This window comes from Atractosteus spatula, chromosome 1 (genome assembly GCF_055471065.1).
Source record: "Atractosteus spatula isolate fAtrSpa1 chromosome 1, fAtrSpa1.hap1, whole genome shotgun sequence".
In the NCBI taxonomy this organism is placed as follows: Eukaryota; Metazoa; Chordata; class Actinopteri; order Semionotiformes; family Lepisosteidae; genus Atractosteus; species Atractosteus spatula.
This window is the reverse complement of record NC_142706.1, coordinates 6,462,004-6,475,568: the sequence shown is the minus strand read 5'-3', so window position 1 is coordinate 6,475,568 and position 13,565 is coordinate 6,462,004. Positions and strand designations below refer to the sequence as shown.

Here is a 13,565-nt window from a genome sequence, read left to right as displayed (position 1 = left end):
TTCTAAGCCCGAAATATGAAAATGCAGTGGCAAACCTAAATAATTTTAAGTGCACAAAAATAGGGTGGCAAACCACAATTAGTTGAGTGTTCCAACTCAACAGTAAGTTGAGTGGCCCTGTATCTGTGTGAAATAATAATGTTCTTCATGATTTCAGGATGTTTCATGATTTCAATTGTCTTGGGTGAGGCTTCATGGTTAAGTATTCATTTTCAAGACTTAACCATGAAGACTAAGAAGCTTTCAGAGCAAGTCAGGGGTAAAGTGATAGAAAAGCACTGATCAAGAGATGGGTATAAAAACACTTCAAAGACCCTTCCTATCTCATTGAACATGGTGAAGTTGATCATTAATAAATGGAAGGTAGCTAGGCACTGCCTAGATCAGGTCGTCCCTCAGGAAACTGGATAGAGATGCAACTGTTAGGCCGACAGCAATTTTGAAACAGTGCAATGGCTGAGATGGGAGAAAATGTCCATGGGTTAGTAATATACAGGTCACTCCACAAAGGGGGCTTGTATAGGATTGAAAAATAACATTTCTAATCCCTCATGCTGGAATAAAAAGAGTGCCTAAAGCAACAAAATTGAAATATATACTGAAAGCACATGGCAAAAGGTTTTGTGGTCAGACAAAACGAAATTGGAACATTTCAGTAGAAATGCAAAGTGTTACATCTGATAGAATCCCAGCACAGTGCATCACTCAATCAACACCATCCCCTTCTGTCAAGCATGGTGGTGGCAGCATTGCTATAGTTCTGCTTCTCATCAGCAGGGACTGGGAAGCTTTTCAAGACTGATGGGATTGTGGATGGAGCAAAGTACTGGCAAATTTTGGACCACCACATTCAGACCCAAACCTAGGATAAAACTTAACCTTCCAGCAGAACAGTGATTCAAAGCACAAGGTCAAAGCAGTGCTGGAGTGGTTTAAGAACAAGGAAGTCAATGTGCTGGAATGGCCCAGTCAAAGTTGTGACTTGAATCCAGGTGAGAAACTGATCTCTGGACAGACTTTAAAACTCCTGTCAATAAGTGATCATAAAGCTAATTAAGAGAGAGCTTGAGCAAATCTTTCAAGATTAATGTACCAAATCAGCGTGCAAAGCTGGTAGAGACTTACCCAAGAAGACCTGTAACTGCTTGCATAGGTGCTTCCAACCTAATACTAAGTTCATGGGATTGATTACTTCATAGGCAATTCAAATATTTATTTTTTTTCAGTCGCTTTAAAGTTGGGTAAAATTTACTGTAACATACGTTACTCCTAGTCTCCATTCTGAGCATTAGGAGTGTGTGAATCCCAGATAACATCTGCAGAACCAGAGAGTGTGTGGATCTCAGATTGTTCTTATCTGTCACCATTGGCTTCATCGATGACAATCTTTCTCAACCACGAGCAATAGCAATGAATGGATATATGATCAGTGACAATAATGAACTGTGAGTAAGAGGGCAGATGGAAAACATGTTCATTTGAAAGTTAGTTTTGAGTTAATTTAGCACACAAAGCAATGAGTGAACTGTACCTTACATGCAGTTTGATGGCTTTAGAACTAGGAAGTAATAAATATTCCTATATTCAAATTTAACACATGAGAATGGTTGGTTTACTTTATTAATCAAGAGTCTGTTTCTGATATAAACAGTCCCAGTCTCATAGAGCTGTCCTCTGGGTCTCATAACAAATTCTTCTATACGTTATAGACTATAGATATCAAATTCAGAAATAGAAATCGGACTTTATAAAAATCAGTAGAGATATGCATACATAAGAAGACACAGATAGCACTGTTTTTATGTTTTCTATATTACTATGGTGTAGTTTAGAATGTATGAAAGTGTTAAATCTTTTTTTGGGGAGAAGCAGAAATATTTCCTAACCGGAAGATACTCTGCTTTCATTATGATCTTCCCTACATGATGTGGGCGAAAACTCTTCATTTAGTCTGTGTTCGGTGGCAGCAGACTGTATAATAATGGTTTAAATTTAGAAACCTTTGATAAAGCAGTCAATGGAGAGGAAAGAGAGTAACCATCTTAAAACCACAAGAGGATTTCGGAATAAACATACCTCTGTGACAGAAGGAAGTGTAGGAGTTTTGTAGGCCAAAAGGAAAAGCTTCTCACACCTTGTACTGCTGCCGATAAATAGCTCTGGCATTCTGGTAAGTAACCAAAACAGAGACTAAATTCTGACTTAAAATATTTAAAATACTATACAAAGGATACTTGCGTTTGTCAAATCATCTGGCAACTATTGTTTTAAAACTCATTTTATCACCCAGGAAAGGTAAGTTTAATTTGTTTATGCTTTTTTATTTACTTCTATAACTTTTACTTATTGTTGATTTCTGCTTTTTACTGCGTTAATAACAAGGAATTCATATTGCGTGTACTATGATTGAAATAATTTAAATTGGATTTCTTTACTGGAGAACATGCATCCCAATATGGTGTCAGCTTGATTTTTGACTTGACTTTTAGTGAATATACACAAGACAATAATATTCAAGTGTTTAAGTGGACTACAAACTGGCTCATTTATGCATTCTGATTAACATACAGTATTTGGAAGCTCAGAACTCTGCTACTACTTTTCTATTTTGGAAAGCTTAGAAAGCTGTAATTATAGTGTTAGAATTCTGCTAATACTGTATGTTTCTGTTTTAAGGAACTCAAAGGAAATAAAACATTACTTTATCAACATGTTTATGTATGAGCTAGGAGCATCAATTGTACAGCAATTATAATTGCAGAGACACTCAAGTTATAAGTTGTTCATGAAGTTAATTTATTGGAAAATCATGAAAAGCCAGGGGGAGCACTGAATCTTTAAATTTCAAATGTTTTCTGATAATCTGTCAATATACTGTATTAATCAAGATAATAAGGAGAACATCTGTGTGTTAGTCTATCGATTCATGATGAGGATCTGAAGAAATTATTATTTCTACAAGCAAACGATACATTGATTAAACAGCAGAGAAGGCAGCTTCTCCAATAATTTGCTTCTTCAATAACTCAGTGGTTTGCAGTGTTGAAGCAACTGTTAATTTTAACAACTTTTTCTCTTGACAGAAGTAGACTGTAACAATGACAGCTACCATAATTATTGTTTACCTGCTGACAGCAGCTTTTGCTAACCCTGTAAGTATGTTTACTCAGAAAATAAATATATTTTGACTATTGAAACATATCAAAACTGCTTTTGATATTAACATATATAATGACTGGCTTTTTTCCCCTCTGCTGTGTCAGATTTTAAAAAATAATAACATGGAAGAAAACATCCCAGATACCCACTCGGTGAGTCACCTTTGTATCTGTTACTGCCACTTACTTACAGACTGATGTCAGGATGCTTGAATGCTTTAAAGTTGATTTGGAAAGCTTGGAAAGCATTCCCCTTAATTCTCTAAAAGCTATTAAATGTTCAAAGGTGAATCACAAGCAAAAGATAAAGTAGGTATGGAAAAGATTAATAAAATAATTATTTTCACTTGAACAGAGGATTGTTTTTTTAGGCTGTAAAAGTAGATTCCGTAGACAAAAAGGGTTGTAACTCTTCCAAAATGTGTATGGGTTACAGGAGTTTTTTTCCCCATTGGTCACTATATGGCAACAACAACACTGGCAAATTCAACCGTCAGGACACAAGAAAGGTTACTAGTCAGGGAAAACCTATCATGATTGTCATTCTGCCATTCTTACACTGATGACAGCACTGTATCTTGTCAGTCTTTTTAATGTAAGCTTTATTTTTGTTAATTTGCCTATGATATTTTCATTATTTTCACTTTATATGTAGTATATTATATAGAGATATATTACATCTGTAATAAATTAATAATATATAAACTTGAGATAATATAAACTATAGGCAATATAAGGCAATATATACATGTACAAAGACATATACCAATCAGGGGTAATAATTCGTGAAATTGTGTTGGTCAAACACAAAAACAGTTCTGGTCTGTGGGAATCCAGACCATATTTATGTCCTTTTCCCGGGACGGGAAATACAGAACTTTCAAGCAGAATGTGGGATTTTTGTGCAGAATCTGCATGAGAAGTCACAGGAAGAGGGTTTATTGGGAATGCTTTTGGTGGGCTCTGTTCAGTTGAGTTTACTTTTGTTTTGGTGAGGAATGTGATTTAGGCTGCTTATATGCTTTTATGGTTGCAGTTGGTAAATGAGCTCCTGGTGGAAGTGTTGTTAGGGATCTGGATTTATAATGTGAGGGTTGTGGGCTCAAATCATAGGTGGAGGCACTGCTGTTATACTATAGAGCAATGCTCCTTCAATAAAGTTGTAGCAGGGCATTATCAACAACTCTTAACATACCAAAGAGCATGCAGAAAAAGTTCATTATTTCAAAGATATTAAGGAATAAACCTGGCATTATTTGACATGTTTTCTCTCTTTTCTGGTGTACTTCTAGTTTCACCTGGAACTCACAATTGATTTACAGTAATTATTTAGCTGATGCTTTGGATAAAAAGAAAGTATGCAGCAGCAGCAATTGACGTACAGTAGCAATAGGCCTATACTTTTTTCCATGTGTTTTGGATGTGTTTAGGGAAGCAAAACATTCCAAGCTATGGGAACATGGGAAAAAAACACTGTAAGGCGTGCAATAAGCAAATGCAAGAAATGAGCATATGATGTGTACCGCCTTTAAGGAAAAGAACAAAATTACTATCATTAAAATTAAATTTATATGAATTAGGTCATTGCAAAAAGAAGGACAAAAGTTGAAAAAGTTAAATTAAAGAACTGAGCTGGAAAGGGAATTCAACGATGAATCAATTTGCTTTTTATAATATAGGTATTTGGTGTACTTTTTTTCTGTTTCTCACTATTTGTAGGCAGCCAACAGCACTTCCATGGAAACATATATGTCGGTAAACAAGGTAATTTGAAAAATCTATCTAAATTAATTTTACTCCCTAATTGGAGATGAGGAAATCAGCCCTTGCATTAAAATTGATCACATTGTAATCCTGTAGAATTAAAAACTCTGCTAATAATACAAAACTATAAAAGCAACAACTGAATTGAACTGAACAAAACCTGTCTATATTAAGCCAGATTACTTTTGACATTCTGCTGTATATATTTTTTTTTTACAGACCCTTGCATACAGTTCATCTTCATACCAGGTAAATGTTTTTTTAAATATCACCATGAATATTTTCTGCAGGTAGAAATGAATAATATAGTTTTTAGAGGTTTAATGTTTTGAGAGCACAGATTTAATTTAACATTTTTTGTCTTCTATCTTTCTAGACATCTGAGGAAAGTGACACTTCAGAAGACAAGGTAAATAAACTCTTTAAATTGAAATATTAATGCTAATATTACGTTTTTTATTGCACAAACATGTTATTTACATAAACAGCCTATTACTTGTGTTAATTAAAATAAATCATAATATTTGTCATGTCAGACTTTTAAGATGTTAAACATGAAACCTCATTGTCATTGATGTTTCAATCTGTTTTGGTTGCAGAGCTCTTTAGAAAATACATCAGAAGACACGGTAATTTCACAAACAAAAAGATTTTATTTGAAAGTAAGGGCCTATGTAGATTAACATCTCAAAGACAGTGGCAATAATGAAAGCTTCCTATATTTTGATGAGCTCATTCTCCTGTATCCTAAATTAAGGCCAAAGCAGTAGGCAGAGCATGTGTTGTGCAGGTGGTTATTTCCTTATCAGCCATAAACTACCTTCCATTATTCCTCCACCCCTCCCAAAACACCAGCAATTTCGTCCTGACAGGAACTTCCTGTGGCTACAAAAATGAGAAGAAGGTAGAGGCCGCAGTGCTAGTAAATTATCTAAGTCTTTCTAATAGTATATAATGAAGGAAATTATTGTATAAGGCATTATATAAGGTGTTAAGAAAACAAAAATAAAATTCCCCAATTACTTTTACTTTGCAATTTACTTACATGAAATAATTGCAGAAACATCAAGCATTCCATTGCCATTCTGTTCATCAGTATTTGTTAATCTCATAAGTTACTTATAAGTACTACTATGTACTAATAAGTAAAATGTAAATATAGGGTTTTGCAAAAGTATTCACCCACTGCACATTTTCCACATTTTGTTGCTGTTTGTGTTTGCAATCATGGCATTTTCAAATAGGACTATATATTTAGAATCTGCAAAACCCACCCCTGTCTAATTAAGTTACACAAACTAGATTTTTAATGAAAATTAGAAGATTAGGTGCAATTTGTAATTGCATACGTTATCAATCCCTTTGCTACGATAACACAATATCAGTTCAGATGTGAAAAAATTAGTTTGAAAGAAAAGATAATTAGTGGAATGTTTTCACAAAGGACTTTCTTTAGGGGCTGAATACTTATGCAATCAGTAATTTGACTTAGACTTTGCATATCTTTTTAGCATGTTTTGCTAACATTCTGCATCTTTCACCTGTAACATATTTAAGTTTGATCATTGCTATTTTGAAAATATAAAACAAATTGTGATATTATTGAGAGGGGAAGAATATTTACAGTGTAAGATAGTGTAGCTTATTTATGTCATATAAGATGATTTAGTTAAGCTTTGTAATAATTTATTACCTTTCTTTGCAGTCTTCTGAAGAAAGCAGTTCACTGGAAGACACGGTAATTGTACCAATCCTATATATTCAAACTGTTTTTCAAGAAAAAAGATTTGCTCTTTTAAAAGACATTTTAACCTTTTGACACACAATTACACAAAGGCTTTGTAATGCTGCTCCTCTAATGACAAAATATATAACTTCAAATTTGTACAGTACACAACTATCTAAAAATCATAACAAATATAAGAAAAGGAGGCCATTAAGCCAATCTAGCTTTTTGGACTTTAATCAACTGATTGGTGTAAACATCTCAACCAGCTGTTTACTTGAAAAGAAAAATGGTATCAGCTTCAAAAACATGGCTGAACAGCTTGTTCCCGACTCCCACAATGCTATACTCTATGTAAAATACTGCCTCCTGTTTTCTACTTTACTTCAATTTAGTTTCCAGTGTCTCCTCTGGTTTGTGTTTTACAATTTTGAGAGTTCACAGGTGGATGTGCATAATATACATTGTTTAGGAATAGCTTTCTGATGTGTCATTTTCTTATGATGTTTTTATGATTTTATGCCTTGCAGACCTCTGAAGAAGACAGTACTTCTGAAGACATGGTAATTATAGTTTTAAATTAAGGCGTTTTTAAAATCCACTTCACAATGAACACTTTACTATATTTTCTTAAAAACAACCTGAAGGAATAATCTAAAGCAAGTTCTGCATGTAAGCTTCTTAATTGCTGCAGGAATAGGTGTTAGTCGACCAATGGTGACACTCTTCCTCAGGACCAGAATTCCCAAACTATAAGCATGCTTTTCTGTAGAAGGTGCAATCCTTCAGATATCAAATCAGGCCTCCAATTATCTGTCTGTTAAAAATCCTGTGGCACTGTTCCTAAAAGCAGGGACATCGACACTGGGGCCCTGGCTAAATTCACTTGGGATCTGGATTTCATTAAATGTCTCCCTGAGCTCAGCTGGAGAAGTAATTTCTCAGTTTTGCATCTGGTCTACTGTGTAGTGGGGCTGATGGTGACAAGAGGTGGACAAAGCAGGTTCCCTCTTCTATCTACAATACTCTGGGATTTTTTAATTATGGGGGTAGTTTTATGTTAGGTGAACAGGCTGTTTAATTTGGTAGGTGAGAACTTATCTTTATAGCAAGTGACCCAGCCAAACAATAATAGTATTTTTAAGCCACAGTTAGCAGTCCATGCAGAGTTCTGGAAATAATGTGCAGCTATCTAGTTTAAATGTTTCCAAGTCTAATTTATTTGCATTATAAAAACATCAAACACATTTTTTATAGTGACGTGTAATCAATTCTAAAATAAATTATGGACATCAATGTCTAAGAAATCACGCATTTATAATTAGTAGCATTTAGTCTATCCTAGCTGTTCAACTTTTCAAGTGCAGCTGTATAGAAAGTAAATTTGATGATCATTTATTCTTAGACACAAATGGGGAAACAACTTTTTGCATTTTGCATTTTGTTGTTTTGGTGTTAATTGCACTTTTAAGTTGAGGTATGTTTACTAAAACTAGGATTTACAAGTGACAAGCCACATAAAACGTTCAACATTCAGTTTCTAATATATTATACTGCCTTTCCAACGTACTGAAAATGTGGTTGCAGTATTAAAGTTTGTGAAATAAAAGAAAACATTTGCTGGTGTCTACCATCAGATGGCAGTGTTGCTGGTTTGGAGGCAATGGAAAGACTTTACAATAGAACACAACAATGCAGTGTTTTTTTAAGGCTCGGAGAAAGTATGATAAAAATACATACAGTATGTAATCATCAGGAAAAAGTGAATGGAAATTGTTAAAATATATGCACTACAGTGTGTGTTTCCTGAACTGTATTAAAAACATAAGCATTCATAATATATTTCATAGAAATTGATTCCAATATAACAGAAAGCACATCCGTAAGAGTACAGAAACATCTGTCCTATTATTAACAAGAACAAAGTACGAGAACCTACTGTGTGTCAGTCCCAACAATGGCTTTGACAAACCAGATAATTGTGTTTCATCGGGTCACTAATTCACTTATATAATGGAACAAAAACAGAATTCTTACATCTTACAACTTAAATATGACCCTTCCCATTATATGTTTCGCAGACGTCAGAAGAAGACAGCTCATTGGACCGGGTGAGAAAAAATTGTTTTAACTCTACTTCGGACTAATTGAAACGTTTCAACTGTTATATGAACTGTGATACAGTATCCGGAGTGACATTAAAAACTCAACAAATTAGTACTCTATACACAATGCTTCATATTTAATGCCTCTCATTATATTTTGCTTAAATGTTTACCAGTAATAGGTATTACTAAAATTAGTTATATTCATGTCAGGTAACTGACATACAAAATGTTTTCTACAGGCCAAAAATAATCCTTCTTGTAATATGACTATATTTGAATGATCAAATCCCTTCTGTAACCTCATTATTACAGACTTCTGAAACAAGCGAGAGTACATCAGAAGACAAGGTTAGTTTTTACAAAAATTGATTTATTAAAAATATGTAACATGCCCTTTTCCCATTTTAATTGTGGAAATAGCATAGTCTGCATAGTAACACTGAAAAATTCTGTGTATCTTCACAGACCTCTGAAGAAAGGGACCGGTTCTTTGGTGACAAGGTAACCCATACTCGATTTCACATACTGTACCTTATTCAGGATTTTTAATCCCATTTTTCAAGGAATCAAAATATTGTAAACACTTACAGTCTAAATGACATCTTTATCTTTACAGACATCTGAAGAGATTTATGATACATCTGAAAGCAGGGTAAGGCATCAATTTTCTTAAATTCTTGAAACACATGACATCATTGTTTTTAATGGCCTCTGGCTGGCTCAGCCAGTAATATTGCCCACATGGAGAACAGGCTGAACTCTGGGACCCAGCCTGCAGCGGCTGTTTGCCACAAGTGGCAAAGCTCTCTCTGCTCTCTGGCAGGCAGTGACCCATGTGAGTCCTGCAGGGCTGTGATGACATCAGCAAATGGTTCCCGTCTCGTCCAATCAGAAACTAACCCCCCTTGTCAGACGCCATGGAGCTTGCAATGTGTTAGGAGTGCATGGGTGGATGGATAGGAGGAGCATGTCTGCATAATCTAAGTCTCCATGTGCAGAAGCACAGTTGTGAGCAGAGATGTACTCTGAAGCACGCTTGCTGTGCTTTTAGCATTCTTGAATCCATGCTTCTGCTCCTTTTTGGTCATTCTTTACTACAGTATGAAAGCAACTTTGCTATCTTGTAGCCTGATGTTGTCAAGTCTCACGATCTAAGCAAGGCTGGGCCTGGTCGTCAATACTAGGATGGGAAACCAGGTTGCTGCCATAAATTGTGCTGATAGATCCATCAGTTATACGTTTTGCCCTGATTTCCATGATTTCCAAACTTAGGCCTCAGTGTGGTGATTGGGGACACCATACTGATGGTGCTGCAATTGAACACAGTAAATGTTCGATTGAGATACAGACTGTTTGATTATTACAGATTCCTCTGGCATTGTTCATAGGGCTGTTAACCCTTCTGTCCAGGCTGTAATCCACACTGGGCCTCCACAATCGGCCTTCCTAAAGCAGCCCCTCTGTTGAGTTGGCAAAGCAGTTTGTCACTTCCCCACCTGATCGGTTGTGTAGTGGGTCTGCTGGCACAGGCATAACAGCTGTTGCTTTCCAGCCAGGGAGTGCTTTACATCAGTGGTACTGTATATGAAGTGAGTCACCTCCCATAAGTAAAGTGCTTTGCTATTGAAATGCAATTAATTAGATTTGGAAAATGTAACTAAAAAACACGTTTTATTCATTTGAATCTGCAGAGTGATGAGAATGGAAATACCAGAGATGACAGTCGAGACAGCGACAAGGTTATCAGAAGGGTATATTTCATTTCCTGTATATTCCGTTTAATTAAAAAACAAGTCTATTTTCTTCCTCTTCCTCATTTCATTAGGAACTACACTAAATTAAAGAACATGGGAGCATAAGAAGGTCTGCAAATGAGAGGAATCATCAGCCCATTTAGGTAGTTTCATTCTTTGTAGCCAGTTGATCCAAGGATCTCATCCTGAAATGTGAATGAAAAAAGTGGACGTATCAGCATACATGGCTGGGTGTCTTGTTCCAGACTTTGTGTAAAAAAAAAACTCCCTCCCATCCTCAGTTTTAAATGCATTTCCATATCTTTTCCATTTCTGTCATGATGCTGTATGGCGATTGCTCTCTTAAAGTCTTTCTTATTTGTGTATAACTATACCCAACAACAACATATCCCCTTCGATTGCACTAAAAGGGACTCGTCAAGAAATTATTTTACACGTACTTCAGCTAAATGGTTTTATTACTGTCAAATAAAACTCGAAATCAAATGCAAATAATCTGCACAGGAGGCCAAGCAATGTCCTATAGGAATACAAAAACAGTCACTTCAATAGATATTTTAATTCTAGATGTTCAAATAACTATTTTAAAAACATATGTGTACTGTTCACATCAACAAACACAATAACATTTATCTCTGTGATAAATTTCATTTACTGTAAGGTGGTAAAGATTTTAAGGAATGTCTTGGAATTTTGTATCACCAGAACAGGGTTAGAGTTTTTAAGATCAAACTCAAAAGCGATGAAGACAGCACCTACAGCCACAGCAAGGAGCACAACACGAGCGACCGGAGAGACATCAGCAGGGAAGAAGGTAACGAGGAGGAAGGGGAAAAAGATGGGGAGGATTATAACAGCGAGAATGGCCACAGCACGGAAAGCGACGGAATCGACAGCAACGCCGACAAAGGCGGCTACAGAAAAGGAGAAAAGTGCAATAAAGACGGGGACAGCGAGGACTGCGACGAGGAAAGTGACGAGTATTCCTTCGGCGACATCGGAGACGACACCTATGAGCTAAATGATGATTTGCTCATGCTTGACGATGAGCAAATTGAAGTGCACTCCTGGTGATTGTTTTAACTATCTTTTCTCTTCTAAAGCCTTATATTTTATATTTACTCTAAGTTCAGGGAAAATGTCAGCTGGTTGACGTCTTTTTAACAACTGTGCACAATAGATGTGTGGTAAACAGTGAAGCAAGGAAAACAAAACTTGATATATAAGGATTAAAAAAATGCATTATGTCAGTGGATTCCTGTATAGCTGTTACAATCCCAAGACTGAAACCAAAAATTTGTCAGTTTTGTTTTGTCTAAATTAGCACAACAATGTGCACTTTATATTCAGAAATATTTATTTTATTTTTAAATTTTGTACCTTTCAATTTAAAATCACCAGACTCAAATTCACAACATCAAGGCAATAGAGTTCAATCAATATATTGATAAATAATTTGCAATATATGCAGATACCTTCTGTTAATTTTGAATCTGGTGATTTTTGAACATCATGCGCACTAAGAAATCATAATGCAATACAAACCGATTGATTTTTTTTTTCAGTTTCACACATTAATCACAGCGAACTTTGAAAAAAAACATTTCTACAATATGTTTGATTTGCTACACATCTGGTGTATAAATTGTGGAAACTGAAGTATGAGCAGGTTTTCTGAGCTTTTTATAAACTTTAGACAATGACTTTTCAAATGCCAGCGTTATGTTTAAGGAAATATCTTCTGCTATTATTACTTTACATTGTTATATTTTTGTTGACATCTCTTTATATTCAAAGAGATAAATGAGAACTCTTATTATTATTTAAATGACATTTTAGTGTTTTATAAATTAAAAAATATGTAATTATATATTAAAAAGTAATTTTGTCCAGGAGGGGATTATTATAATAATAGTTCTGTTTAACATGGAATTAAAGACACTAACCTCCAAATATATGTAATGCAGTCAAGGCAAAAGTAAATCTTGCCTGAAATGAAATTAATTGCTATTATTAGAATATCTGTAAGATAAAAAAACAATCAGGAATGGATATGTCACAGAAATAATTACTTTTCTTTAAAGTATCAATTGTAAAATTTAAAGTCTTTATTCATTTAAAGCAAATCTGAATCTTTTGTTTTTATTTCTGTGTTTGATCTTTTCTTTTCATATTTTTGAATATATATTTTCATAATATCACAGTATTTAAGTTTGTACTTATTTATTGAAGATCCCAGATAACTTTATTTATTAAAAGCTACTGAATTTAAAAAGATATTTCATTGTACAAGTTTATTCTTACTTTCTACTTCATAAATTACCAAAGTAAGAAATAAAAATGTGGTTTTTTTCATCATATTTAAGGATCCCAGAGCATGGTCACATTAATACACAAATAAGCTCTTTACACATTATAGTGCAAACAGTACAAAACTCAACTATAGATTATCGCAGCAACTCAAAATGGGAATGATACACAAAATAAGCTTTTTTCCTCCAAGCAGGTAGAAAGTAGATGGATAATTTATTTTTCGCATTGAATGATTTTGTGATTAATTTTTAAACTGTAAAGGAAATCTGAAATCTGAATCTGGCACAGCTGAATTATAAATGTCTAAACCAGGAAACTATGTTCATAACTAAAGCTAGGATTGCTGTCATTACTTTCACTTCTCATAAATTGCTTTCAGTGGGAACTAAAATGAGTGTATGGTGGCACAGTGGTTAGCATTGCTGCCTCACAGTGCTGGGGCCCTGGGTTCAATTCCTCAATTCCTCAGTTGCTGCTATCTGCTTGGAGTTTGTATGTTCTTCCTGTGCCTGTGTGAGAGCCCAGGTTTCCTCCCACAGGCCAAAGACAAACTGGTAGGTTCACTGCCTTCTGGGAAAATTTGCCCCAGTGTGCATGTGACTGCGAAAGACTGGTATCCTGTCCAGGATGTATCCTGCCTTGTACTTGTAGCTTGCTGGGATAGGCTCTGGCCCCTCTGTGACCCTGTATTGGATAAAGTATGGATGGAATGAAAACTAGACTGGTGTCTTGGAGGACCAGT

The 13,565-nt window shown here is 35.1% G+C and overlaps 1 protein-coding gene across 1 annotated transcript; it reads left to right on the top strand.

Moving 5' to 3' along the window:
- The first annotated feature begins 2,228 nt into the window (after positions 1-2,228).
- scpp1 (secretory calcium-binding phosphoprotein 1) lies at positions 2,229-11,584 on the top strand. Its single transcript, XM_088918890.1, has 15 exons — positions 2,229-2,295; positions 3,084-3,152; positions 3,264-3,311; positions 4,878-4,922; positions 5,142-5,171; positions 5,299-5,331; positions 5,522-5,551; positions 6,628-6,660; positions 7,179-7,211; positions 8,730-8,759; positions 9,069-9,104; positions 9,222-9,257; positions 9,373-9,408; positions 10,448-10,507; positions 11,216-11,584. The coding sequence occupies exons 2-15, from the start codon at positions 3,099-3,101 to the stop codon at positions 11,582-11,584; spliced, it is 873 nt and encodes a 290-aa protein (XP_088775016.1). The 5' UTR covers positions 2,229-2,295; positions 3,084-3,098.
- The last annotated feature ends 1,981 nt before the right edge of the window (positions 11,585-13,565 follow it).